At 53.7% G+C, this 20,585-nt stretch overlaps 1 protein-coding gene across 1 annotated transcript; it reads left to right on the forward strand.

Annotated features, from left to right (window-relative positions):
- Positions 1 to 4,229: 4,229 nt before the first annotated feature.
- TMEM63C (transmembrane protein 63C) lies at positions 4,230 to 15,477 on the forward strand. Its single transcript, XM_041471981.1, has 22 exons — positions 4,230 to 4,427; positions 4,762 to 4,841; positions 5,958 to 6,045; positions 7,931 to 7,968; positions 8,194 to 8,336; positions 8,643 to 8,694; positions 9,132 to 9,240; positions 9,684 to 9,757; positions 9,862 to 9,942; positions 10,079 to 10,199; positions 10,314 to 10,447; positions 10,666 to 10,788; positions 11,331 to 11,484; positions 11,989 to 12,095; positions 12,885 to 12,971; positions 13,498 to 13,563; positions 13,688 to 13,850; positions 14,073 to 14,178; positions 14,379 to 14,546; positions 14,814 to 14,929; positions 15,079 to 15,150; positions 15,227 to 15,477. Exons 1-22 carry the CDS (start codon positions 4,230 to 4,232, stop codon positions 15,437 to 15,439), a joined length of 2,493 nt encoding a protein of 830 aa, XP_041327915.1. The 3' UTR covers positions 15,440 to 15,477.
- The last annotated feature ends 5,108 nt before the right edge of the window (positions 15,478 to 20,585 follow it).

Consider the following 20,585-nt stretch of genomic DNA (forward strand, 5'->3'; position numbering starts at 1 on the left):
TTCCTTTGGCCTGTAAAAATTGGGAAAACCACAATGGCAGCAGCGTAGCAGGGAACAGGAACTGCTTTGGTGATGCAGTGAGTTTTGTGGAATCTTTCAGGTACTATTGCAGAGTGCCTTCAATTGAATATTGCAAAGTGCTGAATTTTCTCATTTGTGTGATGTGAAAATTTAGCTTAGGCATTTCAACAATGACTTTAAGTGTGACCTGCAGTGTCCCTGTGATTTCTCAGTCTGTATACCAAAAAACTTACCTCTCCAACCAGAGGGAGTTTGGACACATTCTATAGGTCTGAGTTTAAGCTGTTCTTGGTGCATGTGAGCAGAAATCTTCTCTCACTGTTTCTGCTGCATGTTGTTCCTCGAACATATACATGATTTACTTTTAGCTGGTTGCCCCCAGTAGTTATTTTAGTGGTAATATTGCAGCTATATAATTTGCATAAGCTTTTCTGAGAGCAGCACCATAAAAGGTGAGACAAGCTGGAACAAATTATCTAGAAAAGTAGTGATTTGGGTATTTAGAGGAGAGTTTCTGTGGCTATCTGGTGATGAAAGGACTGCAAAAGGGCAGGAGAGTGGCTTGAGACCAGGTTCAGAGGAGCTGTGATGACTGCGAAATCTGTGTTTACAGCCTGAGCATGACATGACAGCTCCTTTGAACTCCCTTTGGAGTTAGTTGGAGGTGCTTAAGAGAGAGGGAACAGAGCTGGATTGGGTCTTCAAGTATTTTCTGCTCCTAAAATTTGTCTGTGCAGTCTGACATTGTATGGGCATATAAATGAGCTGGTTGGGCTGGAAGGGTGAAGGCTTGCATTTGGGAGCTTTCTGGGCAGGAGAGCTGGGGCCAGGAGATACTAACACCATCTCCAGGAGGAACCCATTGCTTTTGGCCACCAGGAGCAAAATATTGGATATGGGAAAGAAAGGGATAGCAACAAGGACTTGATAGAGAAGCACAACTTGTACTGATCCCTGTGAAAATCCCCCTCACCCTACCATCCCTGACAGGATGTTCCTCCTACAAGCGTGAAGCCGGTGCCTAGAAACAAGCTGCAGGATCTTTTTCCTGTGTAGTGGAGTGGTGGTGACGGAGAAAGGACTTGGAAGTTGCTAAGGGTCTCCTTGTTTGTTTGCTGATGGTCTAACAGCTCCCTCAGTCAGAGACACACTCTCCTTGTTAACAAAAAGGCAGTGAATTATTTAGCAGCTGCAAATGCCAGATGGCAGTGGCTCTGCTGCTTACAGGAGGAGGGGGGAGAGAGAGAGACATGCACATGGTGAGGAACAGATTGAGAGCATTGCCATAGCAAAGAGCAGACCCTGGCTAGAGGTCCTGGTGGCCCAGGTGACAAGCAGGAGGCAGGCAAGCCAGGGCAAACAGCTGCTGCTTGCCAGAGTAGCCCCCTCACTTCTTATAGGTCTCTTCTAGAGGTCTCTTGTCAGGGGTCATTACCCTGATGGGACCACGCTGCCCCTTGAGGTACAGGACTCCCAGCCATGGCTGGGGGACAGGCTGTGACTGAGGGCACTGCAGGGAGGCTTTGCCAGCCCATCCATCCACCCATGGGGTGGAAGTATCAGCCCCAAGTCTACTGGGACGCCCTTTGGAGAACTACCAGCTTATCTCAAGTGACCTGGCAGTTCTTTTGAGAGTCACACGAATGCTCAGCTGTCCTCGCATGGGCAGTGACGTCTCCAGACATCATAGTCTGGGCAGATGGATGTATATGTGTGTATGGATAGGGATCTCCAAGGAGAACTGAAGGTGCAGCATGGGCAGGTCTGTAGCAGACACTGAAGCCCATGGCTAGGGTGACATTGCACCATACACACAGGAAAAGGGACTGCCACATGTCTGCATGTCCTGGGGAGCTTGGTGCCTGTAGCTCAGCAGCTTCTGACACCCTTCAAGGCATCTATGCAGGTAGTCAGATGCCAGCTTAATATTGTAGTGGGGTGAGATTCTTAAGCTCTTCTGGGTTCATAGCCTTGGTCCAATCATCCCAGCCACTGTTAGGCTTCCAGTGGAGATTTTCCTTTGGGCTTTGGGGTGGAATTTATGCTTCAGAAATGAAGAAAATAGCAGATCACCTTTTCTTTTTTTTTTTTCTTTTTCTTTTTTTTGTGTTTGATTTGGGAACTGCAAGCACCAAGAGTATTTCTTAAATTCTTCAGTCCTCTGGAGAGCTTGGGTTGACAATCCCTTGGGAATCCTCAGTGTCCAGGTTGTCAGAATTTTTTTTTTTTTTTTTTTTTGTCAACTCTTGTGTTTGAAAACCTCCTTCTTCCTCAGTTTTTTCTTCCCCTGGATGAGGAGGTCAAAGAGAGTCAGTCTCTCAGGCATGCAACATATGCTCCTGCACCAACACTCCTGTCCTGCCCACTCTGGTCAGCTGAGGGTTGAAGGGTTGAGGGTGTCTGGGCTCCTCATGAACTTTGGGACAGGACTAATCTCCTTCTCATGAACTTTAGGACATGATTCCTCAAGCAGCATACTGCAATGTCTAAGAGAGAGAGGCTGGGGCCACTGCCATGCATATGAAATCAGGCACTACTGTAGTCCCCCATCTGTCACACTGACACAGCACAAGTAAATGTTTCCCAACAGGAGCAAATCTGTGTAGAGCTTAGGAATATCCCCTTTCTAAGCCAAGTCATTTTATGTGTACTGTCTCTGTGCTCCCTAAGGAGCTCTCAATTAGGTTTCCTTTGGTGTTGAAGAAGATTTGATCTTGTTTGGTCTTGGGGGCAAAAACTGCTATAAAAGCTTTGTGTCTCCACATCCCTGGAGGTCCCATCTGTGTTTGTTTGCATTCTCCTCCACTGAGTTTTCACACAGCCTTTGCACTGGTCACGATATCCTGACCTCAATATACTGTGCCCATCATGTCTGCAGGGCAAGGCACTTGTATAGCTCCTTATAAACTTCAGGCAGGCCTGAAAATGTCCTTGTCAGGAGCTCAAGTTCCTGAGAATAGGGATGTAGAGTAATTGTGGCTGAAAGGGCCCCCTTGGAGGTCATCTGATAAAAGCCCTTGCTCAGGGTCAGGCTGGCTTCAAAAATATATTTGGCTGCTCAAGGCCTCCAAAGACTGAATCATCTCACCCCAGCTGTTCTTCTTTCAGAAGACAGCTGTTCTTCTCTGAAGGCCATGCAGCTCTTTGGGCATGAAAAGCAGCTGGCTAAAGGTGTTGAGGGTGACTCCAAAGCACAGAGGCAGGACAGGCACATGAGGACAAGAGACTCTGGCCCGCTTGTCCCCACCCCATGTTTGTTAGCATTTGCTGTGTTGGTTCCCTCTGCTCATCTTTGACTGGTGAGTGCAGCAGCCATTTAGTACTGGCCTGTGGCATCCCCATGGGTAACAGACTGCCACGCTGCCTGCTGTAGGGTGCTCGTTCACAGGGGTTCCAGGCACTGCAGGTTTGGGGAGGATCCTCTCCTACCTAAAGCATGGTGGTAGGAAAGGTTTTGGAAACAAGCCACGGTGTTGGCCATTAATTAATCTCCTGCCAGTGAGGACTGTAACCTATGGTATCAGCTCCTGGGGAGGGTGGTGGGAAGCCTGACACTTAGGGTTTTGAGAAGCTAACTCTTCTGAAGAGATCAAGATATCTTGGGAGGAATAATTCTGCTTAGGTGGAAAGATGAAAGGGAAGTCCTCTAACTCCTGAGTCACACAGATCATGATGCTGGAGGAGGACAGCAGGCTTAGGGGTATTCCATAGGCAGTGGATACCTAGCTGTAGGGAGAGAAGCAAGTGCAGCCCCAGCAGCCCAGCTGTCAATATCATCATTGCTGTTTTTTTCAGAAATTCAAACAAATGCTTCAGCTTCTCATTCCTGCCTGCTGACAACACTAGGGTGGCCATGATTCAACCCAGCTTCCAGGACTGAGGGGCAGAGGTGGTGAGAGACCTGTCTCAGGTATAACAGAGACAACCAAATAGCATGGGGTTTAATGGGGTGGAGAAAGGGCAGGAAGCAGCTGTGAGATTTCTTCAGCAACACCCTCTGCCTTGTGTCAAACAACCTCTCCCTGAGAGAGACTGGGACTGGGGAAGCTCTGAGGTCACCAGCCAGTCCTCTCCCCTCCCTACCCTTCGTGAGCTCTTCAGACCTTGATGGAAGGGACCTGGAAGAGCCATGGCCCCTTTTCAAACAAAGGCTTCTCCATCCACTCTCCTGCCCCTGTGTTGCAGGGTGAGACCTCACAACGGCGTCGATGGAAAGCAAGTACTCGATGGAGCCAGCGCCTGATGGTGCTGGCCTCACCTCGCTGGATGTGCTCATCTTCCTGGACGCCCCGGTGAACAGCACGGAGGAGCAGTGCTTCAGCGCCCGCTCCCGCAGCACGGTCCTGGAGGGGCTGCCCTTTGGTGGTGTGCCCACCGTGCTCGCCATCAACTTCATCCTCTGGCTGGTGAGTGGGCCAGGAGGGAGCCATACCTACGGGCTCTGCAGCCACGCACAAGTGCAGCCTGTGCAACGGTGCACCTGGCAAACTGGGGAACAGGGATGAGTGCACTGGTGCACCTGGCTGACGGGGGAACAGGGGTGAGTGCAGGGGTCCAAGGGCTGTGCCCACCTCATGGTGGGCAGCAAAGGACACCTGGGCAGCAGTGGTGAGATCATGGAGCAGGAACAGTTTGGGGTAAGAGTTTTGCACGAGCTTGGGCTCACGAGTGAGAAAGCACAAAGGAGATCCCATGGGGTAAGACCTTGCAGCAAAACACTTATCTTTCTTCTTCTTCCAGCTTCTCCTTCTGGTCTTCTCATGTCTTCGGAAAGCGGCTTGGGACTACGGGCGCCTGGCACTGCTGATGGACAATGACAGGTGAGGAGGATGTAAAGCTGCTGCAGGTGATGGCTCCATTCTCTTCAAGAGGGCTGAAAGGAAGGCCAGCACTGCGCCATGACATACAGAGTTCAGCAGGTGTTCCTGTCTCTCCTCCCCACTGGGAATGGCCTGGCGCCCCCATTTCCCATGGAGACACAGCCACCATCTGCTACAGGGAGAGGGAAAGCCCAGGCTAGCTTTCATTCCCTCCAGCATTTGGTGACAGTGTTCTTGGTGCCATTGAGGACACTGTTCTGCGAAGGACAAAGAGCTATTTTCAGTGGGGACTGTGCTGCTGCTTCTCCTGCCACTCTCTTGGGATGAATGGGACTGCTTGGTGGAGGGGGCAGAGGGAGACACACAGCAATAACACTGTTCCTCATGTCACCACAGCAACTTGCCTGGCCCATCGTTTGGGCTAGGTGCAGAATTCCACAAAAATAAGCAGTGTTCTGGTAAAAGTAGAGTCCAGACCATATTTCCAGGTGGGCTGTACTACCTACAACAGCTTGCCTGCCAGAGCACAGCTCACCTGGGCAGCAGCAAAGCATCTTTTTTTGCACAGGTTGGTGCACACAGGAGGGGTCTGTGCAAGGCTGGGCAGCCCACAAGAGTAAGATCTGTTAAAATCCTTCTTCTGCCTTCTCCCCTCCAGCTCCTCTTGGCCTCTCAGTCTGGAGCTGAGTCTGGTGATGAATACATTATGTTTTCCCTTCACCAGTGAGATCAAAGGGCAATCAAGATTTAAAATGCAAGCTCTGATTAGATTCCTTTTACTGTAAAACCATTTGAGACATCTGAAAACAGTGGAATAGAAAATATCTGGATCAACAATCCCTTGTAATGGAGCTACGGCTCCATCTCCATGAGCCCATCATGGGTCAGGGCCGCAAAGAAGTTGGGGAGACTTGTTGGTGTGGAGGCAGCAAGATGCAACCCCTTTGTCCCAAGCCCAGAACTAATCACTGTACCAGCCCCAGTATAGAATGCAGGGAGGGGGGGAGGCATTTCTTGGGCTGCTGTCCTAGGAGGGATTTTTCCAAGGGTGCTTATTCTCTCGTGTCTGCTGCTTCTCTTCTGCCTCACCCCTCCGCTCCTCCCCTCTCTGCAAAGCCTGACATCGCTTTTCTATGGAGAGCAGAGCGAGAAGGAGAAGTCCCCATCAGAGAGCAGCCCTCTGGATGCCGACAACAAGGATGTGGTGAGTGCCAGTGGCTGTGGCAGTGGGAACCTCGGCTGGGCTTGTCCCAGCCAGCCTGTCCTGTTCTTCATCAGAAACCCTGGTCAGAAGTTAAGGGTGAGAAATTAAATCTCCTGTTCAACACTCTTCAGCAGTGGGGAATTCCTGGAAGCTGGAGGGTTTTTTGTCCTGGATTATTTGAGGCATCTATTTTGAATGGCAGTTTGGAGGCGATGCTCCTGTTGGCAAGCATCTCACAGCTGGATGGCTCTCCTTGCAGCTGTGTGGATCCAGTGTGATGCATGGCCAGAGTCCAGCTGCATGTCTGCAAGAATCTTTCCCACCCCTCAGGATAAAGTCCCCCCACACCACATTTCCTCCTCTGCCAGCATGGTGGGGCTTTAAAGTAATCTTCTGTTTCTCTCTAGCACACCAGGCTTTCCTGGAAACAAACACAGACTGACACATGTTGCTGCCTCTTTCTTTTTTGGCAAAAAAAGCTCAAAAGTCAGTCACTGGTAGGACTATGAAAAAATTTCATGACTAATTAAAGAATCTAGGTAAGAAAGAAGCGAAAGAAGCAAAATCCTTGCAGGTGGCAGGAGGCCTGTTTAAAGGCTCTGTACCAGATGCTCGAGGCAAATGTATATTGCTCATCAAAAAATAAGTGAGAAAGACTACAGGGAAAGCTAGCACACTAAAGAGCAGGTTAAGGTAGATTATTAGAAGTAAGAAGACATCCTTTAAAAAGTCAAACTGTTCACAAATGAGGAAAATCTCAACTCTGCCAGGTTAGGTGTAAAATATACTAAGAGGAGAGAAGAGCAGCTTTGAGGAGAAATTTGTAGAGAGCATAAAAAGACTAGAATCACAAAATCACAGAATGGGTGGAGTTGAAAGGAACCAACATGGGTCATCTGGTCCAACCTCCTTGTTCAAGCAGAGTCATCCTAGAGCACATGGCACAGGATTGTATCTTGAGTATCTCCAGTGAAGGAGACTCCACAACCTCTCTGGGCAATCTGTTACAGTGCGTGGTGCTTTCTTCCAGTCCTCAGGCACCTTTCCTGATCACCATGACCTTTCAAAGATGACCATGAGCTGCCTTGGTGCGGTGTCCACCAGCTCTCTCAGTAGTCATGCATGCATCCTGTCAGGGCCCACAGACTTGTGGATGTCAGGTCTGCCTAGGTGTTTTCTAACGTAATGCTCCCTCACCAGGGGAAAGTCTGACAACCCATGTGTGTACACAATGGCAGGGAATAAGCTAGTTAGTGCACAAGAACCTAGGTTGTCATGTAGCACTCTACAGCAGTACCACACAGCACTTGCTAGTGCATTGAATGTTAGGGACTGTCATGGAAGGGGAAAAGGAGGGAGCTCTGGAAGTAGGAGCCTGTTGCAGTGATGGTCCTTAATATTCAGGGGAAGCTGAAGTCCAGAAAGTCACCCCTGAAACAGTGAGTTAATGCTTGACTTCAGCTTCTTCTGCAAATCCTTCTGCAGACAAAAATATGCACCTGACATCCATCAGGATGGTTGATGTTTGTAGAGAGACTTCCCTGTCCCTTTATACCCCAGCAGACTCCTTGTTCCCACTCACAGAAATTCTCTTGTCACTACTTTCAGGAAGGTCGCGTGGTCTCTCAGGGCTGGAAGGGAGGTTGTGCTCAGCTTCCCATCAGCTCTTTGGAGTGTGTTTTTCTTGCTTCTCCTGAGGCAGCTGCCTTTGCCATTGGGCTGAGCATTGCTGAGCTGCCTTGGGCACTGCCTCCATTTGCTCAAGCCCCTGGCCGTAGGCACTGCACCATCTCTGCATGTTTCCCCAGCATATGTTGTGACCCAGTCCCTCACTAGGGAGGTGGGGGTAGTTGCTCTTGTCTCATCCTGACTCTTTTCCTTCTAGGGATTCTGTTCCTGGCTCCTTTCTATCTACCAGATGAAGTAAGTGTGTGTGCCTGGCATTATGGTCTTGCCCCATCGCTGTAATGAGGTGCAGTTGGAGCGCTGCTTGTGTCCCTCATTCCCTCTGTGCTCAAACCCTTTGTGCCACTATCAGGATGCCATGAGTTGGTGTGGGTTGTGGGAGACTGGAGCGAGCCAGTGTTCCCATGACAGGAGGTGGTGGGGAGGAACCACCAGCACTGACCCCCACCTGCCTCTCTCCAGGGATGAGGAGATTCAGAGCAAGTGTGGGATCGATGCCACCACCTACCTGTCCTTCCAGCGGCACCTCCTGGTCCTGCTGATGCTGGTTTGTGTGCTCTCCGTGGCTGTCATCCTGCCTGTCAACTTCTCAGGGGACCTCCTGGGTAGGTGCTTCCCTAGTCACAGGATGACTCAGGAGTGCCATGCAAGCTTCCAAGCCTTTGGGCAAGCATTGTGCCTCTTGGAAACAAGGCAAAAAAACCCTCTGTCAGAAGCCCACATTTGAGCAGGAGCTCACCGTCAGCTGGGTGACAGAGGAGCATAAAAGGCTGGGAAATTCAGGGCAGTGGGGACTTGGGGCCCTGGGAGATGGAAAAGAAGGGTCCAAAGACCACAGCCAATAATTGCAATATGGACATGCACACTGCACTGGGTTCCCTTAACCTTCTGCTTCTCCTCTTCCTCTGCAGGACACAATCCTACCCACTTCGGCCGGACAACCATCGCCAACATCCCAACTCAGTAGGTGCTCCCACAGGCAGGGGGGCTGTGTGTGCTGCTGCTGTGGTGGGCACTGCTGGGAGCACCTAGGCACAGAACTCACCACAGCCCTGTGCTGGGGACAGGGACAGGTCCATGTGAGCAGCACACCGCTCACACTGGCTCTCCTGTCTCTCTGTACGACATGAGCACAGTCAGGGCAGCCAAGCCAGTGGCACTGCTCGTTGCACCCTGCTGCTGGCAGAAGTGCTCTTGGGGATGTTGTGTGGCCTCATTTCTGTAGTATCTCAGTCACCAGCCTGGGTGCTGCCCTCTAGTTCCTGGGGTGTCTGAGAGCTGGCACAGGGAGGTCCTGCTGGGTGGAAGGGGTGGTCATGGGTGAGATGCTGCGTGCCAGGCTGGTCCCCATGCCACATGCTCATCACAGTGCTCATTGATCCCCACTTCCTCTCTTCCAGAGACCGTCTCCTGTGGCTGCACAGCATCTTTGCCCTAATATATTTTATCTTCACCATCCTTTGTATGGCTCACCACTCTGTCCACCTGGAATACAGAGAGAATGAGAAGGTGAGAAACCACTCCGCCTCCAACCTTGCCTTGCTCAGTGCTGCTAATGGCCAACTTCTTGCTTTGCACAAATGCTGGTCGCAGTAGGTACAGAGGTTTTTAGGAACAGCATGAAACTGGGCTGGCAGGAAAAGGTGTGGCTGATTTTCACCAGCTTCTGGATAAAGTGACAGCCTCGAGGCAAATCTCTCTCTCTCTTGCTGTCTTGTCTCTTGAGACTGAAGCTCTGCTGTATACATCCGCATGGGGTATGGCATTGTCTGGCTGTGCCCTCAGGGTTTGGGACTAGGCATTGAGGAGATCTGTGCTGACGTGCCTCTGGGGTGGCAGCTGGTGCCCCAGCTTGCTGCTGAGTGGACAGGGTGGCAGCATTATATCCTGCAGATCCCTGCCCGTCCTACAGATCCATCCTGCAGACCCCTTTGCCTCTTCTCTTCCCCAAGGTTGCCCGGACACTGATGGTTACCCACATCCCCAAGGAGATCACAGACCCTTCACTTATCATCAAGCATTTCCAGTGAGTAGCCATGTGCCACAGCCTTGCTGGGTGGGTGGCAGGCAGGTGGCAGGGACTGTCCCTGTCCCCTGGCTTCTGGTGCCACCATGCCCCTGTGCTTGCAGCGAGGCTTATCCCAGCTGCACCGTCACCAATGTCCAGTTCTGCTTTGACGTGCGCAAGCTGATGAAGCTGGATGCGGAGAGGTGAGTGCGTGCGCATCCATGTTGCCTCTGTGGGAGGGTGTACTGCTCCTGCCCCCCGCATCAAGGCATCCAGCCTGGGTTTATGTCTGTTTGTCTGGTGCTCCCCACATTAACTTTGCTATCGGCTCCCTGGCAGGCGCAAAGCAATGAAGGGGCGGCTTTATTTCACTACCAAGGCACAGAAAGAGGGGAAGATCATGATCAAAACTCACCCCTGCGCCCGCATCTTCTGCTGCCGCTTCTGTGGCTTTGATGAGGTAGGAGGCTGCGGGCAGGGCTGCGGGCAGCACACCTGTACCATGGGCAGGCAGAGCATGGCAGCTTGTCCCTGCCCCTGCTCCTGCCCAGCACAGCCCTGGCTGCTCCCACAGGTGGATGCTGAGCAGTATTACGGCGAGCTGGAGGAGAAGCTCACAGATGAGTTCAATGCGGAGCGCAACCGCATCACACTCAAGCGGCTTGATATGGCCTTCGTCACCTTCCAGGACGAGCGGATGACAGCTGTGTGAGTGCCCCTCATGCAACAGCCACGGGAATGTCCCTCAGCCTGTTGGCCACCACTGCCGGGGAACTGGGGCACCTTGCCAGCTTTTCCCACCAAAGCCAGGCAGTGGGTTGGTCTCTTCCATGCCTCTGCCATCTGTGGAGTTGGCTGCCTTGTTAAGGCTGTGGGAAGGGTCTCACAAGAAGTGAGACCTGACCCCTGGGTCCCTCTTCCTGCAGGATTTTGAAGGACTACAACCACATCCACTGCCGCAAGCACCCCCAGCAGTCCTCTGTCACCACCGTGGTCAAGTCACACCACTGGGGTGTTCGCTATGCCCCTTCACCCAGTGATATCATCTGGTGAACCCCCACGGCGGAAGGGAGGGAGGAAGGGGGACCAAGCAGATATGGGGAAGCCCATGTCCATACCTATAAGGAGCCCATGTCCATAGCTATAAGGAGCCTATACCCATAGTTATAGGAAGCCCATATAGCTGTAGGGAACCTGTGTCTGTATCTGTAGGACACTTTCCCAGGGTCATGGGGGCTGAAAATCCCTCCTATTGCCATAGCAGAAGTCAACAGGGATGATTGCAGTGATCATCCCAAAGGTGGCAGGGCCCAGCCAGCTGAGATTAGGGGGGATTGCCAGACTCTAATTTCTCTGGCCTGATTCCTGGTGGTATGGACCTGCGCTGTGGCTATTCTCTGGTCCAGGGGGCTCTGCATGTGACAGCAAAGCAGCATGGGGAGGGGAAGAGGGCGAGCTCAGAACAATGTCTGCTGACAAGGATGGTTGGATGCAGATAGCAGGAGGCAGAGCTTCATGAAGCTGTGCTGGGAGGCCCAGGACACAGGGCTTTTCCTCCTCATCATGTTCAAGTTGTGTTTTCCTCTTACAGGGAGAATTTATCAGTCCGTGGCACATCGTGGTGGGTGCGATTCATTCTGCTTAATATCTGCCTGTTCATCCTTCTTTTCTTCCTCACAACACCAGCCATCATTGTCAACACTATGGACATGTTCAATGTCACACACCCTGTGGAGAGCCTCAAGGTAGTCCCTAACCCATGCCAATTTTCCTGAAAGGTTGTACTTTCCAGGCTTATCTGTGACAGGTGGGGGGCACTAGCTCTACACTGTCCTAAGATGAGCCATCACTAGGATGGGCATTGATGAGAAACAAGGTCATTGATGAGGTCGTGTCTGTGCTTGCTATCCATCCCCTTCTCCTTGGGTTTCCGGTGGCAGAGCCCTGGGGCAGCACCTGATTTGGTGCTGATGCCTCCATGGAGGCAGGCAGGTTGCTGTCCATTCAAGAAGAAAGGTTTGGAAAGAGCTCAGGAGATGTCAGGAGCTGCCAGCAGCACAACCCCTTCTTGCTCATTGATCTGTGAGCTTTTGGGTGGCACCGGGGCTCAGAACATGGCTGTGGTGCCTTTGGCTGGCCTCAAGTTCTCATTTCCTGCAACAAATGCCCCTGCTCAGGGAGGGGATGCTCCCACATGGCTGTGCTGTGGTGGGTCGCTGAGGGGGTGTTTGGCTTCTCTCTTCCTGCAGAACCCCATCATCACCCAGTTTTTCCCCACGCTGCTGCTCTGGGCCTTCTCCGTCTTCCTGCCCTTCCTTGTCTACTACTCAGCATTCTTCGAGTCTCACTGGACAAGGTAATGGGGCTGGCCCCCACAGTCCCCCAGGGCTGCCACAGATGGGAGGAACTGCAGTGGAAGGGGAGCCCAGCCTGCAGGGAGGCAGGCAGTGAGCAGTAGACCCCCACAGTGGAGCAGAGCCCCATGGTGTTTCTCTCCATTGAAAGAGCCCCAAGTCCATGCACAAAGGAGGCATTTCCTTCCCAAAGTCCTCAACACTCTCAGGCTCCTGACAAAGTCAGGTGGTTTTAAGATGGATCTGAAGAAGATTGTAAGAGGGTTGGTGTGATGGTGGACTGGCAGCAGCAGGGCCATCCCAGGCATGCTTCCAGCCCTCCAAGGCAGAGATGCTTATGGGTTCAAGATGCTTAAAGTAGAGGAAACTGCCCAGCTCCTACAATGTGCTCTCTTTGTCTTGACCCTCCAGCAGCCCCAAGCCTTGTGCCTCATCTGATAAGTCCTTGCAGGAGCTTTGTCACCACCTCCCTTCCTTTTTCTGGGGAAAACAGGAACTCATAAACTCATACTAGACACCTGTCTGCCTCTTGCTGGGTGTCTATACCATCAGCAATGGTAGGAGAGGCAAAGATGAAGATGAGAGGCTACAGCAGATTCCTCATGGTAACACAAGCCTAGCCTGGGAGAGGCTTTGCAAGGCCCCTATGGAGGCACAGACCGAATGCACACAGCTTGTGAGGCAGGAAGTAACTCCTTGGTGAAAAGCGAGACCAAGCCCAGGCCCTCACCCCACCTGCTGCTCTTTCCCAAACAAGTGCAACGTTCTTTTCTTGTCTTCCCTGTCTGCAGGTCAAGTGAAAATCAGATCACCATGCACAAGTGCTTCTTCTTCCTGGTGTTCATGGTTATCATCCTGCCCTCGCTGGGTCTGAGCAGGTATGGACCACTCTGCCAGGCTGCTCTCCCTGCTCCTGAGCTGCCAGGATCACACCTAGGCCCCTCGCCCCGACAATCCAGCCCCAAAGAGCTAAGATCCCATTGCCACCAAAACACAGTGAACTCTAGGGAGGAAAACACTCCTTTAGCAGTGCTGAGCCACTCATACGTGGTCATGGATGGAAACCTTCCCTGCAGAGGAGTGGAGCAGAGCAGTTTACCAGGCTGCCACAGCTGACCCAAGGGGGCTCGTGGCACTGATCAGCTGCTGCTTGGGTTCAGCAGACCCTAAAGGGACCTGGTCAGGTATCTGCATAGCTCCAGCTACAGTAATCCTGGCCATCCAGGAGGTGAGCACACACTCCACAGTGGTCTCGTGTGGCAGAAGGGGCTGCTCTGGCAGTGTAGGGTGCAGAAAGTTTTGCCCGCTCAGGACAGGAAAAAAGAGCACATGCCTGCTGGGTGTCTCTCACATCACTCTGTAGCTCCCCCTCTGTCTGAGCTGCTCCTCTTCTGTCCCCTCCAGCCTGGACCTGTTTTTCCGCTGGCTCTTCGACACCCACTTTCTGGATGAGGCTGAAATCAAGTTCCAGTGAGTAGCAGGAAGCTCCCAAACTTCCCAGGCAAGCGGGAGCACCTGTTGTCCACCGCCAGCAGCTCTTGCAGTTCCTACCTGAGCATTCTCTCACCGTGTCACCTCTCTGTCCCTGGGGCAGGTGCGTTTTCCTCCCAGACAATGGCGCCTTCTTCGTCAACTATGTAGTGACCTCCAGCCTGATTGGCACGGCCATGGAGCTGCTGCGCATCCCAGGCCTCCTCGTCTACACTGCTCGCCTCTGCTTTGCCAAGTCGGAGCCCGAGCGGCTCCACGTCAAGCGGGTATGTGGCTCTGGTCCCCTTTGAGCCTTTGTGACCCCCAGCACAGCAGAGATGCACTCACTGGAAACTTAGGCTGTCGTGGTTCTGTGGGGATGCTTATGGGGACTTCTTCTGGCCCCCTGGGAGCTAGTGGGGGTGAGGCAGTCTGTGGGCCAGGCTGCAGAGGCAAGTACAGGCTTTGCAGTGATAGAGGTGGCAATTACGCTGTTGGTTGTGCCCCAGAGCCAAGCATACCAGTTCCAGTTTGGACTAGAGTACGCCTGGACCTGCTGTATCTTCTCTGTTGTCATGACCTACAGCATCACCTGCCCCATCATCGTCCCCTTTGGTGAGTATGATCCCATGCCCATGGTCCCAGCCATGCAAAGAACAGCCTGTCCCAGCCACCAGCAGCAGCATGGGAGTGCAGGCTTCCTGCATGGTACAGGACAGCACCCTTGGGCATCATTCCCAGGGCCTGCCCTGCTCTCCCTTTGGCCTGGCTGCCCCCACTGCCCTCCACCCAAATGGCTCCTCTTGTCCCACCAGGGTTGCTCTACATGCTGCTCAAGCACATGGTTGACCGGTACAACATTTACTACGTGTACATCCCCACCAAACTGAACCAGCGCCTCCACGTCGCCGCCATCAGCCAGGTCGTGGTGGCCCCCATCCTCTGCATGTTCTGGCTGCTCTTCTTCTCTGTCCTGCGCCTTGGTAGGGAGAGCTTGGGGCTGTGCCCTGCCACTGCTGAGGGTCGTGTCTGGTGTTTGGGGGTGATGAGCCACTGGTGTCACCCTTGAGTTAGGCATGGCATGGAGGGGGGAAGGTGGTGTGAAGACCTGGCAGATGAAGGAAGTGTCAGCTTGTATTTTGGGAAGGGAGTTGAGAGCTTGTAAAACCCAAAGCAGGCACCAGCTGGGGCTCAGCTGAACAGCAGGTTCTTGGAGGCTTATGTGCTGCCCCAGTGTCTCTGTGCTATAGGTCCCACCCGGCCCGTCACCCTCTTCACCTTTGTGGTCCTCCTTTCCTGCATCATCTTCTCCTTCTTTGGCCTCTGCTTGAAGAAGCTGCAGCCACGGAAACCCTCTAGCTACCAGGTGAGCACATCCAGCCGCCCACTCTGTTCCTTCACCCCAGTGCATCCCCTCCTTGCTTACCATGGGGAATCTGAGATAGCATCTGGCTGTCCCTGGCCAAAGCCGGGCCCTCCAAACCATGATTTCTTCTTTGGCCTCCTTCTCCTCAGATGTCTGACCAGTCTGAGGGCGCCTTCAATGATGTGGAGCGGAGCAGCGTTTCCTCCACCCCTAACTCCAATGTGAGTACCCCTCCGCAGCCCTGCTGTGGCCATCTTGCTCCCCTGGGTCCTGATGTCCCACTGCCCCCTGGGGCAGCTCTTTGTGGCCACTGTCCTGCAGGAGCCTGAGCTGAGCCTGACACCGGCAGCCTCTCCGGCACACCAGTCCTATGGCACCATGGGCAACCACCTGGAGCCAGCGGAGGATGGGGAGGATGGGGGGCTGCAGAGCTTCGAGACAGAGCTGGAGACCGTGGAGGGCGAGTACAGGAGCGGCCCCGTGATAGAGAGCCAGGCTCGCTACCAGTGAACATCCCTGCCACAGGCTGGGAACTGACTGTGCTGAGAGCGGACCACATGCCGTGGGGCAGGAGGGAGCCTTCCCTGCACTGGTGGGGCCACCTTGCTGATGGGGCAGGGGATGACAGGAGTGATGTGAGGGAGAGACCCCATTGCATGGGCAGTGGCAGGAGGGTCTGATGGTCCCTCCCGCTGCCTGCACTGGCTGAGCCCCCTAGTGTCCCCCTGTCCCCACCTGCCTCTTCCAGCACACAGTGGGGAAGAGGGGGTGCAGCAGTACAGGGAGAGGGTCTCTCTGAGAGGCCATGCTTTTGGGGGCAGGAGGGAGGCCCTGTCCCCTCTGAGAGGAGGAAGCAGCCCAGACAGCCCAGATGAATGTGCCTGCCACCACGCTGTCCTCTGGGTCCTCAGTGGCAGGGGACAGCCACCCATAACCCTTGCATCTCACCCCATCCATCCAGTGCTCAGGCAGCTGTCCTGCTGCCTCCCCTGCTGCTGGCCTGCAGGCTGCTGCCTGCCCCTGCTTTGCCCATTTCAGCAGGGGCTGCTGACATGCGTGTGCTTCGGTGGAGGAGGTGAGTGTCCCTCCATCTGCCACCAGAGCCCCTACATGAGCACCAACAGCCCTGTACCAAGGCAGCCATCAAATGCAAGCCCAGCTCTTCCTCGACCTCCCACCCCATCCCCCCATCTTGCTGCACAATGCCTGTGCCCTGGGGCTCTTGAGGAGAAGTGGGAGGTCAAAAGACAAGTGTGTTTAATGTCTTTGAGGATAGCTCCTTCTCAGTCCTCTTTCCTGGCAGCACCCCATCATGCTCATGCTCTCACTGGGGCTGCCCATGGGACCCAGAATAGCTCCATCCTAATGCAACAGAACAGGGTGGACAGGTGGAGGCTGGCAGGACCTGGACTTCAGGTCCTCCTGGTCTACCACGTCCTGCCTGCCCTTGTCCACAAGCTGCAGCTGTGGGATGCTCCCCCAGTAGCCACACTGCCTCTCAAGTGTGAGTCCTGCTGTGATTAGTGTAAATGTGCCATTACCTGCCCAGACAGCTTCTCTGGAGTTTTCCAGCTCATCCAGAGTAGCTGTGGTGGCCTCTGGGGACAAGGGTTTATCCTCATCCTCTCAGCTCCTCTCCAACCATAGCCCACCTGGGCATGCCGGCTCCTCACTCAGCCCTGCTTTGGCCTCGGGGCTGATTTTCCTGTCCCTGATTCTCCTGCTAGCTTCAGAGCAACTAGATTTGCCATCATCCCAGGGCAGTGCAGGGAGGGAAGGGTGGGAGGTGCAGCTCTGCCAGCACCAGGGCTGCTGGCATGCAGAGTGCTGGTGTGTGAAGGCAGATGCTCGGCCATGGCACTGGTTAGCTTTAGTAGTGCCACTGGGAGGAGGGGTAGGGTGCCTGTTCTGGGCTGGGGGGAGGTTAAAAGGCAGCCCAGCAGTGAGAGCTTAAGGGGGCCCTTAGGACATTCCTGTGGGGCTGGTGGATCTCTGCTCAGCCGGCTGGCAGTCCCATGGCCCCTGTCCCACCCACGCTGCTACATGCTGGGGCAGAGGCTGCGGCACACTAGCCACAGTGGTTGCCTCGGGGAGCCTTGAGCTCAGACACACCCTTCTAATCCCAAAACGTTTACGGGGGGGTTTGTGGCCTCCTGCCCAGGTGCCCCCGTGGCTGCGCACAGCTCAGCTGCTCCCCTCACTGCCTGCTCCAGAGGCAGCCCCAGGCAGGGCACGGGGATTCTGGTGGCCTCTCTGAGGGTAGAAGCAAGTGCCTGCTAGTGGCACTGTGTCCTCGGGAGTTCGGGCTGCTGGTCTGATTGCCCTTGGCTGCCCCACTGTAGGAATGTGCCAGAGGTCTGTACCTTCTCGTGATTTATTGCTATGACCGTGCCTTGAATAAAATGACTTCACCCAGCTGTTGCCTGGCGTCGTCACCCCCATGCATCTTTCCTGGCACTGGTTTAGGGGGAACCCTTGCTACTGGAGCTTTTCCCTACCTGTGGGCTGCTTTTGACCCTGCCTGGGGACGTCCTGCAGATGCTTCAATGGCAGAGAGACTGCTTGGACACATCCCCACCTCCAGACTGCCCACTATGATCCCCATAAAAACAAACCCCAACATGTGGGCAGAAGCAGCAAAGTTTCAGGTGTGGGAGAGCACCTCACTGTGTCCCAGATAGAGTGGCACAGCCCTTGGCACCATCCCCTCATTGCGGGTGGGCTGCAGTCCTGGGACAGCTGTGTGCCTGTCTTGCCCACCTTCTGTCAGCAGTCACTCCATTGGCAGAGCTAGCTCAGAACACCACCAAAGGTGCAGATGCTGCTTGAGGGTAACAGGAGGGTGGCCTGGAGCCCCTCTGGGACCACAGCAAGGGTCAGGGGCAGGAGGAACCCATCCCATCTGAGGATGGAGCAAGTGTTCCCAAAGCTGAACTACCCACCATCAAGTCCCAGGGAAGGGGGTGAACACCATTTTGGAAGTCCTCTAGATTTTGAGAGAACAGTGTTCTTTTCTGCCCTCCTCCCTCCCAAAACACACACTTTTTACCTGAATTCCTGCTTGAATGATTTGCCTCTGGTTTCAGCAGGTTCCTCCTGCTGGCTCCTTCACAGCTTCCCTGGAGAGAGCCCTGCCACTCTCGTTTATGGCACAGGGCAGAAGGCATGGGGAGGGCTTCCCTTTGGGTGAACACCTGGAAAATTTAAAACCCATCGCATGCCCCTACAGAGACCCCCCACGGTTTGTAAGGGGTGGTAAACAGAGTTAACACAGGGCATGGCTGTGCCGGGAGCGGGGCAGGAGCTCTGGCTGGGAGCTGCGATTGTCCCCAGCTGCAGCCTCACACCGGGGAGCTCCTCAGGGGCTAGGAGAGGTGGCAGCCCCGTCACACTGCTCCTCCGCCTGGAACCCGCTCAGGACCCTGCTCCCTGACTGCAGCCTGCACTCTCAGAACCCCTGACAGCCGGGGCCCAGCAATGCATGGAGCCTCCCACTGTGCCAGCTGGTGGCAGGCAGTGACGGGAGCATCCCCCCTGGGCAGCAGCCACAGCAAAGGGGCAGTCTGTGGGAGCTGTGGCAAACCTCCCTGCTGGCACAGGCAGTCAAAGGTGGGAGTGCTGCTGGAGGCTGCCATGCTGGCCCTTCCCTGCAGTGCCAGGTTTGGGCTCCCACCATCAGTTCTGAGGCCAGGAAGAGTGGGAAAACTCATTTTAACAATGACCCAAAGGGGGTATTTCTTTGCATTCAGATCTCTGCTGCTCTCCTTGCCCTTCACAGCCCATCACACATTGCCTTGTGGGACAAGCCCATCCTAAATGAGCAGCATGGCTCTCTCAGGATGTTTTCCCTTCTCTCCTGTGCCAGAGCTGGGACTTCCAGCCTTTGGAAAATGCTATTACAGACCCTGAGCTGGCTTCCCCACTCTAGTCGCCGTTCTTCAGCATCAAGTGCCCAACTCCCACATGACATGATGGGCTGGAAACCCATCATGTCAAAGCTAGAACATGCTAGAAGACAGAACCTACTGCATCCTCACCAGCTGCTCTCTGGGCAGGGCTGCTGGAATGACTGCAATCCAGCTGGCAGGATGGATGGTGCTCCATGGAGCCAGACAGGACTTCCATGCTCTGCTGCTGCAGATGACCAGCAATGGGTGACCAGCAAAAAAAACGCAGCAGCTGAACAGCAGAAAAGGGATTTTTAGGCTGATTGCTTAAAATTCTGATTCCATTAGAGATTATTATACTTGAAGGGTCTGAGCAATCAGTAGCAGGGTGTCTCTGTTAGCCCCTCCACTGCTTACCCACTCAATTACCAGGCACAAAAGCTCCCAACATGTTTTTGATGGTGGATGCCTTCTCATGTCAGTAAAGCCACACTACACAAGTGCTCCCAGTGACCAATATCTCCAAAGCTAGAATCAACAAGAAACCAGCAAACCCCTCTTTGTCATCCTTTTTCTCTGGTCTGCTTGGTCCTTTTATATTAAAATAAACACAAGGCATCAAAACCGGCAAAGACTCACTGTTGTTTTTTAATAAACAGTACAGCTGGGTATAAGAGGCACACAGACCAGTTCTCTTGGGAGTTACATAAAATGTAGCACAGAAGAGCAGGAGTCAAGGAGCTGGGAAAGCTAGAGGGAGCAGGAATGGTTTGGGCAGTAACACCCACACCCCACCCATCACACAGCTGCCTACTTGTCACATGGAGCCAGGAGATGTCCCATGATGCTGAAGGCTGATGCCCCATAACAGGGTTGCAAAGAGGACATCCCCATTCCCAAACCCTTGTGCCCCATACCATGCCATCAAAGCTAGTGTCTCACCCCAGGCCCAGCTGCTGCAGCCCTCACTGCTGGGTGCAAGAATGGGGAGGACTTCACCTGACCCAGCTGATGGAGAGAGCCATGGGCCAGGATGGACACCAGCACACTGCAGGGCTGCAGAGGCAGAACATGGTACCATGGGGAAGACAAGGAACCTGGGGATGTTCACTGCCTGCTTCACAGCACCTATTGCCTTCCCTCCCAAACACAGCTGGAGGGCTTTTTGATGGTAGCCCATGGCTACTATCAGGCCTGGTGGCAGGGCACTAGAGACCCATCTTACAGGCCACCCATCATCCCCAGCATGGCACGGGCCTAGGAGACCTCAGTCACATTGAGCAGGCAGCCTTCTCCTGCCCCAGAGTGGAGGAGATCTGAGAATAGGAGGAATGTGTCTTCAGAACAGGACCATCTCAGACCTCAACACTAGGCTCCTCCTGTCCTGAAGAAGAAGCAAAAAAAAAGGGTGCTGTCTGTAACTGAATAATTGTTCCATGTCCTTCTCTGGGGCTAATGGTGGCAAGAAACATTGTTCTGCTTGTTCCACGGTGACTTCCCCATAAAGATGAACTCTTCCTCAAAGTGCTCAAGTTCAGCTCCTTCACAGACCCCTCAGGTGCTGCCTCTCAGCAGTTTTCTGGGATTTCTTCTAGCAGATGCTATCTCCTCATTCCTGTCAGGGTGAGGATCTCTGCAGATGGGCACAGTGAGCAGCTGGGAAGCGCTCCAGATTCTGACAGCATCAGCAGAAGGGTTCCAGCTATGCTTCCTCTGGCCAAGAGCCAGAATTTCTGGAAGCTGTTGCTATGACACGATTGCAACCTTCA

Source organism: Pyrgilauda ruficollis, unplaced genomic scaffold (genome assembly GCF_017590135.1).
Source record: "Pyrgilauda ruficollis isolate IOZ18807 unplaced genomic scaffold, ASM1759013v1 scaffold28, whole genome shotgun sequence".
Taxonomy (NCBI): domain Eukaryota; kingdom Metazoa; phylum Chordata; class Aves; order Passeriformes; family Passeridae; genus Pyrgilauda; species Pyrgilauda ruficollis.

What these genes read in the sequence shown, in the direction of transcription:
- TMEM63C (XM_041471981.1), top strand. Translation starts at nt 4,230, where the DNA reads ATGGAAAGCAAGTACTCGATGGAGCCAGCGCCTGATGGTGCTGGCCTC. An exon ending in ATCGCCAACATCCCAACTCA is followed by an intron (nt 8,695 to 9,131) that starts GTAGGTGCTCCC and finishes CCTCTCTTCCAG; the next exon opens with AGACCGTCTCCTGTGGCTGC. An exon ending in GCTTCTGTGGCTTTGATGAG is followed by an intron (nt 10,200 to 10,313) that starts GTAGGAGGCTGC and finishes CTGCTCCCACAG; the next exon opens with GTGGATGCTGAGCAGTATTA.